The following is a 13,740-nucleotide window of genomic DNA, read 5'->3' on the forward strand; positions in this document are numbered from 1 at the left end:
GAATGTTTCCTTCTCAGTGGCTCTCTGAGCCTCAGCGGCTTCTCAGATGTGTCAGTGCCTAAATGCATGGACTCAAAAGCTTCCAGCAGCTGTTTAGCAACTCCCATAGCAACATCCACATCACAGAGGAAATTAAATTCACTGTTAAAATAGTGTTTGACTGTATTACCACGGCCATGGTAAACCCTGTTTATGTGCCTAAGAACTATATTTCCTGATTGTCTTAACTTGAGAACGATTGGAGCGCCAAAGGGAAACTTTGAGGTTCTCAAAAAACCAGGGACCTTGAAACCAAGGAATACTTTTAAATATATTTTGAATTTGTCACTTATTAAATTTTAATTATTTATAGTCCTGTTTAATACTGGCAAGACTAGCCATCTAAAGTTTATGAAGCATATCTTTTTGGTATAGAAAGATGTTAAATGGAAAAATCATTTATTGTAAGAATACACTCATTGACCTCTGTGTGTATATGTACAAAATATGTCTAGAAAGCTCTTGGCCAAAATATCAATAGAGGTTATCTCGAGTGACTTTTAGTTTCAATTGATACTTCTGTTTTATCTGAAGTTTCTTACAATGCACATGCACTAGTTTATTCATCAGAAAAGCAATGAAGCTGTTAGTGCTTTGTTGGGAATGCATACATATTTGTAGAGCATTAAAGCTATGTCTTGATGTTACACATGGTGGTCAGTTTAGGATGAAATACATTTAAATGACCCTTTCTGATCTTGTTTCTAGGCTTTAGGTGAGCTCTGTGAAACCAAGTTTGGAAAGACACACCCTGTGTGCAATTTGGTAAGTGCCACCCTAATGGACTTGCACATTTTCAGTGAACATGTAACATAGAAGATATTCCTTAAGTAACAGTATCTGAAAAATGTCTCTTGGAGGACGTTGAGATGCAGATGTGAGTAATACATGTGGGTGGCTCTCAGCTGTTACATTGTTGTCACCTACATTATTTCCAGGAATGACACTATTCACTTTCTTTTGTGATTTCCGGGAGATAAGTATTGTACAGCTAGTATAACATGTCCTATTGGAAACGTTTCCTTGAGTCCTTTGGTAGTATAGGAATAGTTCATTTGCATGATGTCAAATATTATCATGAAACATAGAAATTAAAAGTATATCTTGTAAAAATGTAGAGGACCTGGAGGGCTTTCCTCCATCTGGAATGAGAAAAAGTGGACAGGGATCCTAAGATATTTGTGACCTTGCGTTTTTGGATGTTAAGTGTCAGCCATTTTGCTGGTGGCTAAGAACCAGCTGAACAGGTCAGCTGCTGAGAATTTTTTTTGTCTCATTTTTCCATCACTTGCTGATTTAGCAGCTTGACTTGCCTCTTCTGTTTTTTCCTAGGTTGCTTCTTTGCCTTTGTGGTTGCCTAAATCATTAAGCCCTGGCTCTGGGCGGGAGCTGCAGAGACTCTCGTATTTGGGAGCTTTCTTTAGCTTCTCAGTCTTTGCAGAAGATGATGTAAGTACAGCGGCCCTTTGCACTTTGCTGCTCTTATGTTCAGATTCTTCCCCAAATGTATATTATACGTTGATTGAATTTTTGCTTTCTCTTTCCAGGCAAAAGTGGTTGAAAAATATTTCTCAGGGCCTGCCATTACCCTGGAAAACACTCGTGTGGTGAGCCAATCACTGCAGCATTACTTGGAGCTGGGAAGGGTAGGTGTTGAGAAAATGAATCCAAAGGATGAATGTGTTTTCAGTTCTGAAAGTTAAAAGCAGCACAATTATAGGCTCATTATAGTGTGATTAAGGTAATTTGGCCCCTATCCTGGAAAGGAGATAGCAAAGGCCATTTTAGTAAAACTATAACTACTCCCCTCTTCCACTCCACATTCTGCTTTCATGCTGATCATCTTGATACAGTTGAATATGGACTTTTCTTCTATCCTTATAGTCAGGTTCTTCTAAAATGAGTGGATGTGGGAGAGGAGAAAAAGTGGGAAGCAGTTTAGCTTTTCATAAAGTCAAAAAGGAATAATTTTTTAATCAAAGTTTTAACTTTTTTCTTCCCTTATAAAATAAATTTCAGCAAGAGCTTTTCAAGATTCTGCATAGTATTTTGTTGAACGGAGAAACCCGTGAGGCTGCTCTTGGTTACATGGCAGCTGTCGTCAATGCCAATATGAAGAAAGCACAGATGCAGGTAGGATTCCTGGAGACTGCTTTTACTTATTCATTAAATTCATTCATCTAACTCATATTTATTCAGAACCTACCAGACATTGTGCTAGGAAATGGAGATACAGTGTTGAACAAGATAGACAAGCTTCCTGCCTTTGTGGAGCTTATGTTCTATAGGGTAGATGAGTAGACATGTAAATGTTTAATTCTAGAATCGATGAAGCCAGTGAAGCAAGGTAGAGGACTTGAAAGTAACCATGGAGGCACCAGAAGGAAGACATGGGAGTGTCCAAGGAGGAGACATTTGATCAGAGACCTGACTGATAAGAAAGAGCCAGCCATCACAAGGCTGAGAAAAGAGCTTTCTAGATACGTGTGAAGCGCGAAGGTGGGAATGAACCAGCTTTGGAATGAGCCCCACGTGCAGGCTTCCGTGGCTGGAGGATAGTGGACAGGAAGGAAACCGGCGGGTCATGGGCTGGAGGGGAGGGCAGAGGCTCCATCAGGTTGAGCTGATGTTATAAGAAGTGTCATGAGGAGGCACTGGAGGGTTTTCGGGAAGGAAATCACCAAGTCTGTGTGGAGGATGGGCTAATGGGAGGAGCGGGTACAGGAGCCAACCCAAGGAGACCAGGTACAAGGTGCAGTGTTCCTGATGAGGGAGGCTGGTGGCTGGGACCACTTTACTGGCATGGAAAAGTTAAAAGGGCATCCTTGCTCTATTATTATTATTATTATTAATAAATTTATTTATTTATTTATTTTTGGCTGCATTGGGTCTTTGTTGCCGCGCGTGGGCTTTTCTCTAGTTGCAGTGAGTGGGGGCTGCTCTTCGTTGCCGTGCGCGCGTGGGCTTCTCATTGCGGTGGCTTCTCTTGTTGCGGAGCACGGCCTCCAGGCACGCGGGCTCAGTAGTCATGGCGCACGGGCTTAGTTGCTCCACGGCATGTGGGATCTTCCCGGACCAGGACTCCAACCCATGTCCCCTGCATTGGCAGGCAGATTCTCAACCACTGTGCCACCAGGGAAGCTCCCTTGCTATATCATTAATGAGCGATGTGACATTTCTACTCAGAAGAAAAAGCAGAGAGAAGAGCATGGACCTGGTATTAGACTGCCTGGATTTCTAACTGGGGTTCCGCTGTTGGCCGGCAGTAGGACGTAGACAGTTGCTTCTGTGTGCCTCCAGTTCCTTGTTGCCAAGTGGGGATAATAATAGTACCTGACTCATGGACTTATGTATAGAAAGATGTTAGAATCGAGCCCAGTACGTGGTGAGCGCTCCACCGATGTTAACTCTCTTTATTAGAATTATGGTCTTTTTTTTTTTTGGCTGTGCCACATGGCTTACAGGATCCCCAACCAGGGATTGAACCCAGGCCCTGGGCAGTGAAAGCACAGCGTCCCAACCACTGGACCTCCAGGGAATTCCCGGAATTGTTGTATTCTTAAGGCAGGATTATGCTATAGCTGTCAGCCAGCGAAGCTGTTAGTCAAGTGGTAACTGTGAAACGAGTTGTTCCGATGCTTTTGAGGGGAAATAAAGAAGAGAAAGGAGGGCTTCCCTGGTGGTGCAGTGGTTAGAAATCTGCCTTCCAATGCAGGGAACATGGGTTCGGGCCCTGGTCCGGGAAGATCCCACGTGCCGTGCAGCAACTAAGTCCATGCGCCACAACTGCTGAGCCTGTGCTCTAGAGCCCGCACGCCACAGCTGCTGAGCCCATGTGCCGCAACTACTGAAGCCTGCGCACCTAGAGCCCGTGCTCTGCAGCGGGAGAAGCCACCGCAGTGAGAAGCCTGTGCACCACAATGAAGAGTAGCCCCCACTCACTGCAACTAGAGAAAGCCCGCATGCAGCAATGAAGACCCAATGCAGCTCTAAATAAATAAATAAATTTATTTTAAAAGAAATAAGAAATAAGGAAGAGAAAGGAAATAGCAGTTATTGCGTTTGTGCTTACTGATTTTGAGGATCTTAGGCAAATCACTTAACTTCTCTGGGCCTTAGTTTCCTCCTCTGTGAAATGTGAACAACAGTATCGTTCAGTTCTAAGGGCTGTTGTGGAGATTCAGTGAGAGAAAACCCTTCACGTACGGTTAACACTCAACAAATTGCACCTGCCAGTCGAGTGACGATGGTGATGTTATAGGTGTCCCCTCGCTGACCTCAGGGTGAAAGTTTGCTCTCCTTTCTTTTTTTTTTTTTTTTTTTTTTTTTTTTTGCGGTACGCGGGCCTCTCATTGTCGCGGCCTCTCCCGTTGCGGAGCACAGGCTCCGGACGCGCAGGCTCAGCGGCCATGGCTCACTGACCCAGCCCCTCCACGGCATGTGGGATCCTCCCCGACCAGGGCACGAACCCGCGTCCCCCGCATCGGCAGGCGGACTCAACCACTGCGCCACCAGGGAAGCCCTGCTCTCCTTTCTTGTACACTTGTGCCAAAATTTCTGTTCAGATCATGATTTTAAATACTTTTCTCTTTCACAGACGGATGATAGATTGGTATCTACAGACGGATTGATGCTGAATTTCCTTTGGGTGCTGCAGCAGCTAAGCACAAAGATCAAGTTAGAGACGGTCGACCCCACGTACATATTCCACCCGAGGTGTCGGATTACTCTTCCCAGCGATGAGACGAGAGTGAATGCCACGATGGAGGACGTGAATGACTGGCTGACTGAACTTTGTGAGTGACGTGTTCATTGTCAGGTCGTTCAAAGCTGCCCTTCTTTTATTATTATTTTTTTTGGTGGCGCCACGTGGCATGTGGGATCTTAGTTCCCAGACCAGGGATCAAACCCACGCCCCCTGCATTGGAAGCATGGAGTTGTAACCACTGGTCCACCGGGGAAGCAGTTCTTCTATTTTCTTTTAATTACAAAAAGTAGAGTAGATATGCATTCTAACAGAAGGATCCGTTTGGACTCAACATCATCCCACAGTTTGAATCTGACACCAGCTACAGCGTCCCTGTCTGTCACCTCCCAGCGTCCCACCCCCATCCCTGGGGCTCCCTCTTGCCCTTGTTCCTGTTCTCCATCATCAGTGCCAGTTTTCATTGACTCCTCTCCCCCTAAAGCTGCTACATCAGACTGTTATGGGATTATCAGGAAGAGAACTTTAATAAACATCTTAATAGCAACGCTACTGTCTTACTCGTTAAATATAAGGAGGCTGAGGCTCCAGATGGTGCCCAGCTCACCTAGCCTGTCAGTCAGCAAGTCGCAACTGCTGCTCAGGTGTGCTGAGCCGAGCCCAGGGCTCTCTCTGCTCCACCACGCTCCCTGATCTGGGTCCATCCTTCCAGGTGTTTAGTTCAGTTCCACTTTTCCTTACTTGTCAGTAGTGAGGGAAGCAATCTAATTCTTTAGGGAATTTCTGTTTCTCTCAGGTGACCTGATTTCTGATAAGCCAGGCAAACTCCAGAATTAGGATATGGGCCCCTGGGGTCAGGCCAGCCAGGGTTGGGGGTAGTTTGTGGGGCTAGTTTGGAGGGTTTGTGGAGAAGGTCAAGGGGGTCCCCTAAAGAACAGGCTGCCCAGAGGACGGCTGGAGCTAAGGAAGACGCTTTCTGAGGAAGGCCCCTTCCAGAGGGAGGGCCTGTAGGAGAGGGGAAGAGAGCCTACCCTGCTTGACCACAGCTGCTTTCCTGGCTAAACGCAGTCGTGACAGAGAGGTCCAGAGGGGCAGAGGGAGAGAATGCAACGGAGTATAGATGGAGAAGGCAGAAGAAAAGGAAAGACACAGGCAAAGGGAAGCTTGTGATGAATAAAATGTATCTGAGAGACTGCTGATCAGGAAAACAGAAAAGTAGAAATGCAAGAGGAATGGGTACATGTTTTGTGTTGCAAAATACTGGGTTTGAAAGTGATTCCTGAGTGAAGAAAAAGAATGACTTCCTGCTTTTCCATTTCTTTGTTTTGTTACAATCCCTAAGAATCTGTCAGTACTGGGAATGCTATTCATTCACCCAAGTGAGCCACATCCAGCTTATGTGGAGGGGTGGTTCTCAGCTGCCCCAGGTGAGAAGTTAGAGTTTACAGAGTCTGGGAAAAAGAACAATTTATTTTGTTTGGATACTCGTGACTCCTCACAAATTGTTACCACCTCTCTAGAAATACATTTATGAGCTAGAGATATGCCATAAAAATGAATACAGTAACAAAGTTCCTTTTTGGATTAGCCAACACCAAATAGATACGTAGAGCAAATGGGAGGAAATGTCCTGTTCTGGGTTTAAATATATATGTGTATACAATAGAAATGATAGCAATGACTTAGTTATTATGTAGATTTTATATATGCCAGTTAAAATTCTCATGAAATCTCTCATAGATCTTGATGAATTGATGGACTAAAAATACGAATATTTTGAAGGTGTTAGGATTATGGATCTTTTTCTCTATATTATAAAGCATGTTATTAAAGCAACTATACTTCAATTTTAAAAATTTTAAGGGGCTTCCCTGGTGGCGCAGTGGTTGAGAATCTGCCTGCTAATGCAGGGGACACGGGTTCGAGCCCTGGTCTGGGAAGATCCCACATGCCGCGGAGCAACTAGGCCCGTGAGCCACAACTACTGAGCCTGCATGTCTGGAGCCTGTGCTCCGCAACAAGGGAGGCCGTGATAGTGAGAGGCCCACGCACTGCGATGACGAGTGGCCCCTGCTTGCCACAACTAGAGAAAGCCCTCGCACAGAAACGAAGTTCCAACACAGCAAAAATAAATAAATTAATTAATAAACTCCTAAAAAAACAAAAAATTTTAAAAAACATGTTACTTAATGACAAACATAAAAACCATATGACATTTAGTTTTAAACATTATAAAATTATTCATGGAGTAATGTAGAGATTCCAACCTTCCCTGGCACAAGAAAGCCAAACAGAGGATTTGACCCAGCCATAAAAGAGAGAGAAATTTTTAATGATTTAAGAAATGGTGAATATCATCAGAGACAATATATATATATATATATATATATATATATATATATATATATCTTAATATATAAATATACTTTTTATACAGGGAGAGAAAATGAATATGTAAAATAAAAGGATGGGAGAAAATATGTGTCACATAATTGATAAAATCATATTCAAAATGTAGAACTGTTATAAATGTGTAAGACCAAAACTAAATTCTACCAAGAAACAGTTATCTTTTGTTTGGAGGGAAAAAAACATAAGCACAGTATATGTCAAATAAAATATACTTGTAGGGAAAAATATGCATATTTGTAGGAATTAGATACAAATTGAAAGAAATTCAAGTTAACATTCTATAACTATAAATTATTTAAAAACAGTGATAAGGTAGAATATAAGTTTGTAAATAAATAGATGGCATTTTATCAATTAATTTAGTCTATCTAAAGTGAATTCTGGTGATTCATAACAAAAAACTGTAATACCGTCTTTCTCAATAATTCCACTTCCCAGAATATACTCCCAAAGCTGGCAAGGGAGAGGGGGTGAGGGAGTAACTTGTTGTACATAGATCCTCCCAGCAGTGTTTCTAATAGAGAAAAATTAGAAACAACAAATAATTGTCCAACAGTAGGGAAATGGCTATGGAATCTGTAGCTTATTTTCATAGTCTAATACCATTTTGAGGTTTAACAATGATGTTTGAATAGTAGAAACGATTCTATAAAATACACCAGGAAGACACATCACCGAAGATCGTTGGTGTACATTTGTATAAACATTTAATTAGATGAGGCAGAGTACCTGATCATAGATGGAGCTCAGAGGAATTCTGTTTTTCTTATAACATTACCTAAGCCTAATTTTTTAAAATAAATTTATTTATTTATTTATCTATTTTGGCTGCGTTGGATCTTCGCTGATGCACACGGGCTTTCTCTAGTTGCAGCGAGCGGGGGCTACTCTTTGTTGCAGTGCGCAGGCTTCTCACTGCAGTGGCTTCTCTAGTTGCAGAGCGTGGGCTCTAGGCGCGCAGGCTTCAGTAGTTGTGGCACACGGGCTCAATAGTTGTGGCTCGCGGTCTCTAGAGCACAGACTCAGTAGTTGTGGCACATGAGCTTAGTTGCTCTGCAGCATGTGGGATCTTCCTGGACCAGGGATCGAACCTGTGTCCCCTGCCTTGGCAGGTGGATTCTTAACCACTGAACCACCAGGGAAGTCCCATTAAGTCTAATTTTTTTTAAGTGTCCTTAGGGGCTTCCCTAGTGGCGCAGTGGTTGAGAGTCCGCCTGCCGATGCAGGGGACGCAGGTTCGTGCCCTGGTCCAGGAAGATCCCACATGCCGCGGAGCGGCTAGGCCCATGAGCCATGGCCGCTGAGCCTGCGCGTCCAGAGCCTGTGCTCCGCAACGGGAGAGGCCACAACAGTGAGAGGCCCGAGGACTGCAAAAAAAAAAAAAAAAGTGTCTTTAAACTTCTTGAAAATACAAGTGTAATTTTGTCTTCTTAATTGTGCTTTTCCTCTGATATAGTCATGTGATAGATTTTATTTCGGGGATTTTGTTCTTTTTCCTAGATGGAGATCAATCTCCGTTTTCTGAGCCGAAATTCCCTACGGAATGCTTCTTTCTTACCCTGCACGCCCACCATCTCTCAATTCTGCCGGGTTGCCGACGCTACATCCGCAGACTCCGGGCCATCCGGGAGCTCAACAGGTATGTGCATCATGCCATGTCCTGAGGTTGCCTGAGTCACCACTTGTTCTCACAAGCAGGCAGTTCCCTTGTGACCAGTAGATTTGAATGTGAGGGGTACATATGGTACAGTATACCATCTGCCTCTGCTACTACATCCATTTTCCTTGATTGACCAAAGTTCTTTACATGGTGAGGTGACCCAAACTTTGATTTCTAGAGTTCTCAACCCTTGGTATGTGGTTGAGACTTCCATTAACTTTTTACACTGGACACCATATTATCAGGAGGCACTTAAAGGATTTCTTGGGTTCCAGACATACCCCTCTTTCCCTGGACTGTGAAACAGTAACCCTGGTTTCCCTTAATAAACAAGATCATTTACTCCCACCAACATGTAATTCACTTGTTTTGCACATTGTCCTGTGGCATAAGAAGTCTAAAAGGGCCAGACAGTAACCTCAGTTTCCTATTCATTAGCGCCATTGTTGTTTTTCTTAATCTCAGCATTTCTTCCCATGTACCAACACCTGCAAACAAAGGTCACAGGAATAGGAGGCAAACATTTTTTTGAACAGGTCATCTGGAATAATAATGGAGTAGCCACTTATACCATTTGGTCCAGGATTGGTGTAGTCTGGGTGTGATAGAAAATGTGTCATATCTGTATCTGCCTTGAATTAAAATAGAATCAATCACTTAATAATTCTAATAATTGCCTGGTAGATTTCTTAATATTTTTTTTTCTACATGTAATCATGTTGTCTGTAAATGATGACAGTTTTCTTTCTTCCTCATAATTTTCTTTTTCATGCCTTACTGCCCTGGCTACAATTTCTACTGCAGTCTTGAGTAGAAGTATTGATAACTTTATTAAAATTTCTTTCTTATTCCAGTTAATGGGCGGAAGTTTTTTAGACATCCTCTATTATCAGATTAAGAAAATTCCCTTTTAGGTGATTATTTTCTACAAGTTTTTTGTTCTCAACAGGAGTTGAATTTTATTAAAATCTTTTTCCATCTCTGTTGAGGAGATCAGACTTTTTTTCCCCTTTATTCTATTAATATGGTTGAATTACATCAACTGGCTTTCTGATATCAAACCAATCTTACATTCTTTTTATATTATTATTATTATTATATTTATTTTATTCTTGACTGTGTTGGGTCTTAGTTGCGGCACGTGGGATCTTTGTTGAGGCATGCAGGATCTTTTGTTGCAGTTCCTGGGCTTCCCTCTAGTTGTGGCGTGTAGGTTTTCTCTCTGTAGTTGTGGCGCACAGGCTCCAGAGTGTGTGGGTTCTCTAGTTCAGGCATGCAGGCCCAGTAGTTGTGGCATGCAGGCTTAGTTGCCCCGTGGCATGTGGGATCTTAGTTCCCTGACCAGGGATCGAACCCGCGTTCCCTGCATTGGAAGGTGGATTCTTTACCACTGGACCACCAGGGAAGTTCCCTTATATTCTTGAAATGAACTCAACTCTATATTATTGCTTTTAAATCTCATTGGATATTCAATTTGCTAATATTCTGTTTAGGAGTTTTGAGTCTATATTCAAAAGAAAGATTGACCTGTGATTTTCATTTCTTGTTAAGTCCTTCTCAAATTTTGTTATCAACATTATTCTTGCCACATAGAATCAGTTGTGGAGTGTTCCCTCTTTTTATATTTTTTGAGGAGTTTATTGTGGAAGAATTATTTTATTTCTTCCTTAAATGTTTGGAAACATTGATGAAGTTGTCTGGGCTTAGAGTTTTCTATGTGGGAAGTTTTTAAAATTATGTATTTTATTGTTAATAGATATAGACCTGTTTAGATTTTCATTTCATCTTGTGCCAGTTTTCCCATGGTATGTAAAGTTTCAAAACTTTTCGATATGAAGTTGTTCATAGTATCCTCTTTTTATCATTTTGTGTCTGTAGGGCCTTTATTATTTCCTTTTAGTTTAATTTGCTTTTTGTTGATGTTTCCGTTGCTTTTTGAGGTTGATATTTAAATCATTCATTTTCAGCCCTTTCTTATATATGCATTTAAGGCTGTTTAGTTTCCCTCTAAGTATGGCTTTAGCTGCATCCCTCATTTTTAGTAGGTCATCTTTTTTACTGAGGTATAATAGACATATTACATTATGTTGGTTTCAGGTGTACAACATAATGATTTGATGTTTGCATATATTGCAAAGTGATCACCACAATAAGTCTAATTAACATCTGTCACCATACATAGTAACATACTTTTTTCTTGTGATGAGAACTTTTAAGATCTCTCTCAGCAACTTTCAAATACACAGTACAGTATTATTAACTATAGCCACCATGTTGTATATTACATCCCCATGACTGGTAGTTTGTGTACCTTTTGACTCCCTGGACCTATTTTGTCCACCCCACTCCCCCATCTCTGGCAGCCACCAGTCTTGTTCTCTGTGTCTTTGAACTTAGTATTTTGGGTTTTTGTTTGTTTTTTTAGGATTCCATACATAAGTGAGATTATATGGTATTTTTCTCTGTCCAACTTATTTCACTTAGCATATTGCCCTCAAGGTCCATCCATGTTGTTACCAGTGCAAAATTTCATTCTTATTTATGGCCGAATAATATTCCTCTGTGTGTCTGCGTGTCTGTGACATTTCTTTTTCCATTTATCTGTTGGTGGACACTTAGATTGTTTCTCTATCTTGGCTATTGTAAATAATGTTGCAATGAACATGGGGTGCATATATCTTTTCATTTTTGTTTTCGTGGACTAAATACCCAGAAGTGGAATTGCTGGATCATACGGTAGTTCTAATTTTAATTTTTTGAGGAACATCCATACTGTTTTCCATAGTGGTTGTTCCAGTTTACATTCCCACCAACAGTGCACAGGGTTTCCCTTTTCTCTACATTCTTAGCAACACTTATTTCTTATCTTTTTGATAGTGGTCCTTCTAACAGGTATGAGGTGATATCTCATTGTGGTTTTGATTTGCATTTCCTTGAGAGTTAGTGATCTTGAGTACCTTTTGGTATGTCACTTTATTGTTCAGTTCAAAATATATTCTAATTTTTATTATTTCTTACTTGGCTTGTGGATTATATAAAGGTGGGGTGCTTAAATTCCAGATTCTTGGGCGATTTGTTCATTTATCTTTTGTTACTGATTTCTAGCTAAATTCCATTGTCAGAAGACACATTCTGATTTGTGTTCTTTGAACTTTATTGAGATTTGCTTTGTAGCTAACATTTAAATTAGTAAATGTTCCATAGCGGAAATGAGCACACAGGAATTCTCTGGTGGTCCAGTGGTTAGGACTCTGCACTCTCACTGCCGAGGAACTCGGTTCAATCCCTGGTCAAGGAACTAAAATCCCACACGCCACGCAGCCAAAAAAAAAAGAAGAAAAGAAAAGAATCTGCTTTCTATATTGCTTTTTGCAGTATTTCACATATATCGATTAAGTTTGTTTATCTTTTGTTCAAATTTTCCTTATGTCTGCTGATTTTATCAGCTTATAATATCAGTTATTGAGAGGCTTATAAAAATTTCCAACTCTGATTTGTCTGTTCCTTCATCCTGGAATGGATGCCGTCCTGTGGTCCCATCATTCCCACTGACTTCAGAGGATACATTTCAATGGCACCATCTGCCATCTTCACTCCCAGCCTGCAGTGAGGGTTGGTGCCTTTCAGAGATGTTGGTGCTCCCCTCACCTGTGTATTTTTCAGTGCTGTGATACAAGAAGTATCTTCCAGGGCTTCCCTGGTGGCGCAGCGGTGAAGAATCTGCCTGCCAATGCAGGGGACACGGGTTCAAGCCCTGGTCCAGGAAGATCTCACATGCTACGGAGCAGCTAAGCCTGTAGTCTGTGGCAACTAAGCCTGTGTGCCACAACTACTGAGCCTGTGCTCTACAGCCTGCGAGCCACAACTACTGAGCCCACACACCTAGAGCCCGTGCTCCACAACAAGAGAAGCCACTGCAATGAGAAGCCCGCACACCACAACAAAGAGTAGCCCCCGCTCGCCACAACTAGAGAAAGCCCGCACACAGCAATGAAGACCCAATGTAGCCAAAAATAAATAAATAAAATAAATTAATTTTAAAAAATTAAAAAGTTAATTAAATAAATAAAAGTACATCTGGCTGAAGTCAGATTAAGAAAAAGAAAGAAGTATCTTCCAGGGCCTCCCTGGTGGCGCAGTGGTTGAGAGTCCGCCTGCCGATGCAGGGGATACGGGTTCGTGCCCCGGTCTGGGAGGATCCCATATGCCGCGGAGCGGCTGGGCCCGTGAGCCATGGCCGCTGGGCCTGCGCATCCGGAGCCTGTGCTCCGCAACGGGAGAGGCCACAACAGTGAGAGGCCCGCATACCGCAAAAAAAAAAAAAAAAAAAAAAGAAGTATCTTCCAGGACACAGTTGGGCTTTGTGTGTGTTTTGAGAGGGTGGTTTTCTGAGCTACTCATATATGGTAAATCTATATTAATATTCCCAGCTTCTTATAGTTTGGATTCCTTCCTCTGAATTTATATCAAGGAATTCCTAACAACTCAACTTCAATTCTAGGTTTTAGTCAACCAGGTGGGCACACAGTTAGAGCCCCTCCCAGATACTCAGGATAAGGTTGAATCCAGAGACTCTGGTCGTTGTATTCACGTCAATGAATTTATCCCCACTTAGGGGTATGTTAGCATGTTCCTCTCTTGGTGATCAAGCATCTTCAGAATCTGTTCCACACATACTGCCACATTTCTTCACTACATATGTAGTAGGTAGAATAGTGGTGCGGCAAAGATGTTCACGTCCTAGTCCCCAGAACTTGTGAATGTGTTACCTTACATGGTAAAAGAGACTTTGCAGATGTGATTAATTATAGGATCTTGAGATGGAGAGGTTTCCCTAGATTATCTGGGTGGACCCAGTGCATCACAAGGGTCCTTTTAAGAGGGAGGCAAGAAGGTCAGAGTGAGAAAGGAAATGTGACGACAG

At 42.0% G+C, this 13,740-nt stretch overlaps 1 protein-coding gene across 2 annotated transcripts in view; it reads left to right on the forward strand.

The window, feature by feature from the left end:
* Positions 1 to 13,740, forward strand: part of UBE4B (ubiquitination factor E4B) — a 115,449-nt gene that overhangs the window by 67,111 nt on the left and 34,598 nt on the right. For both annotated transcript variants that reach the window (XM_082612303.1, XM_082612302.1), the window contains 6 exons: positions 748 to 804; positions 1,372 to 1,488; positions 1,587 to 1,685; positions 2,059 to 2,172; positions 4,637 to 4,835; positions 8,657 to 8,795. In XM_082612303.1, the coding sequence (XP_082468429.1) occupies positions 748 to 804; positions 1,372 to 1,488; positions 1,587 to 1,685; positions 2,059 to 2,172; positions 4,637 to 4,835; positions 8,657 to 8,795 (725 nt within the window). The remainder of the gene's footprint in view (positions 1 to 747; positions 805 to 1,371; positions 1,489 to 1,586; positions 1,686 to 2,058; positions 2,173 to 4,636; positions 4,836 to 8,656; positions 8,796 to 13,740) is intronic.

The sequence above is a fragment of the Mesoplodon mirus genome, assembly GCF_964341445.2.
Source record: "Mesoplodon mirus genome assembly, chromosome: 3".
NCBI lineage: Eukaryota > Metazoa > Chordata > Mammalia > Artiodactyla > Ziphiidae > Mesoplodon > Mesoplodon mirus.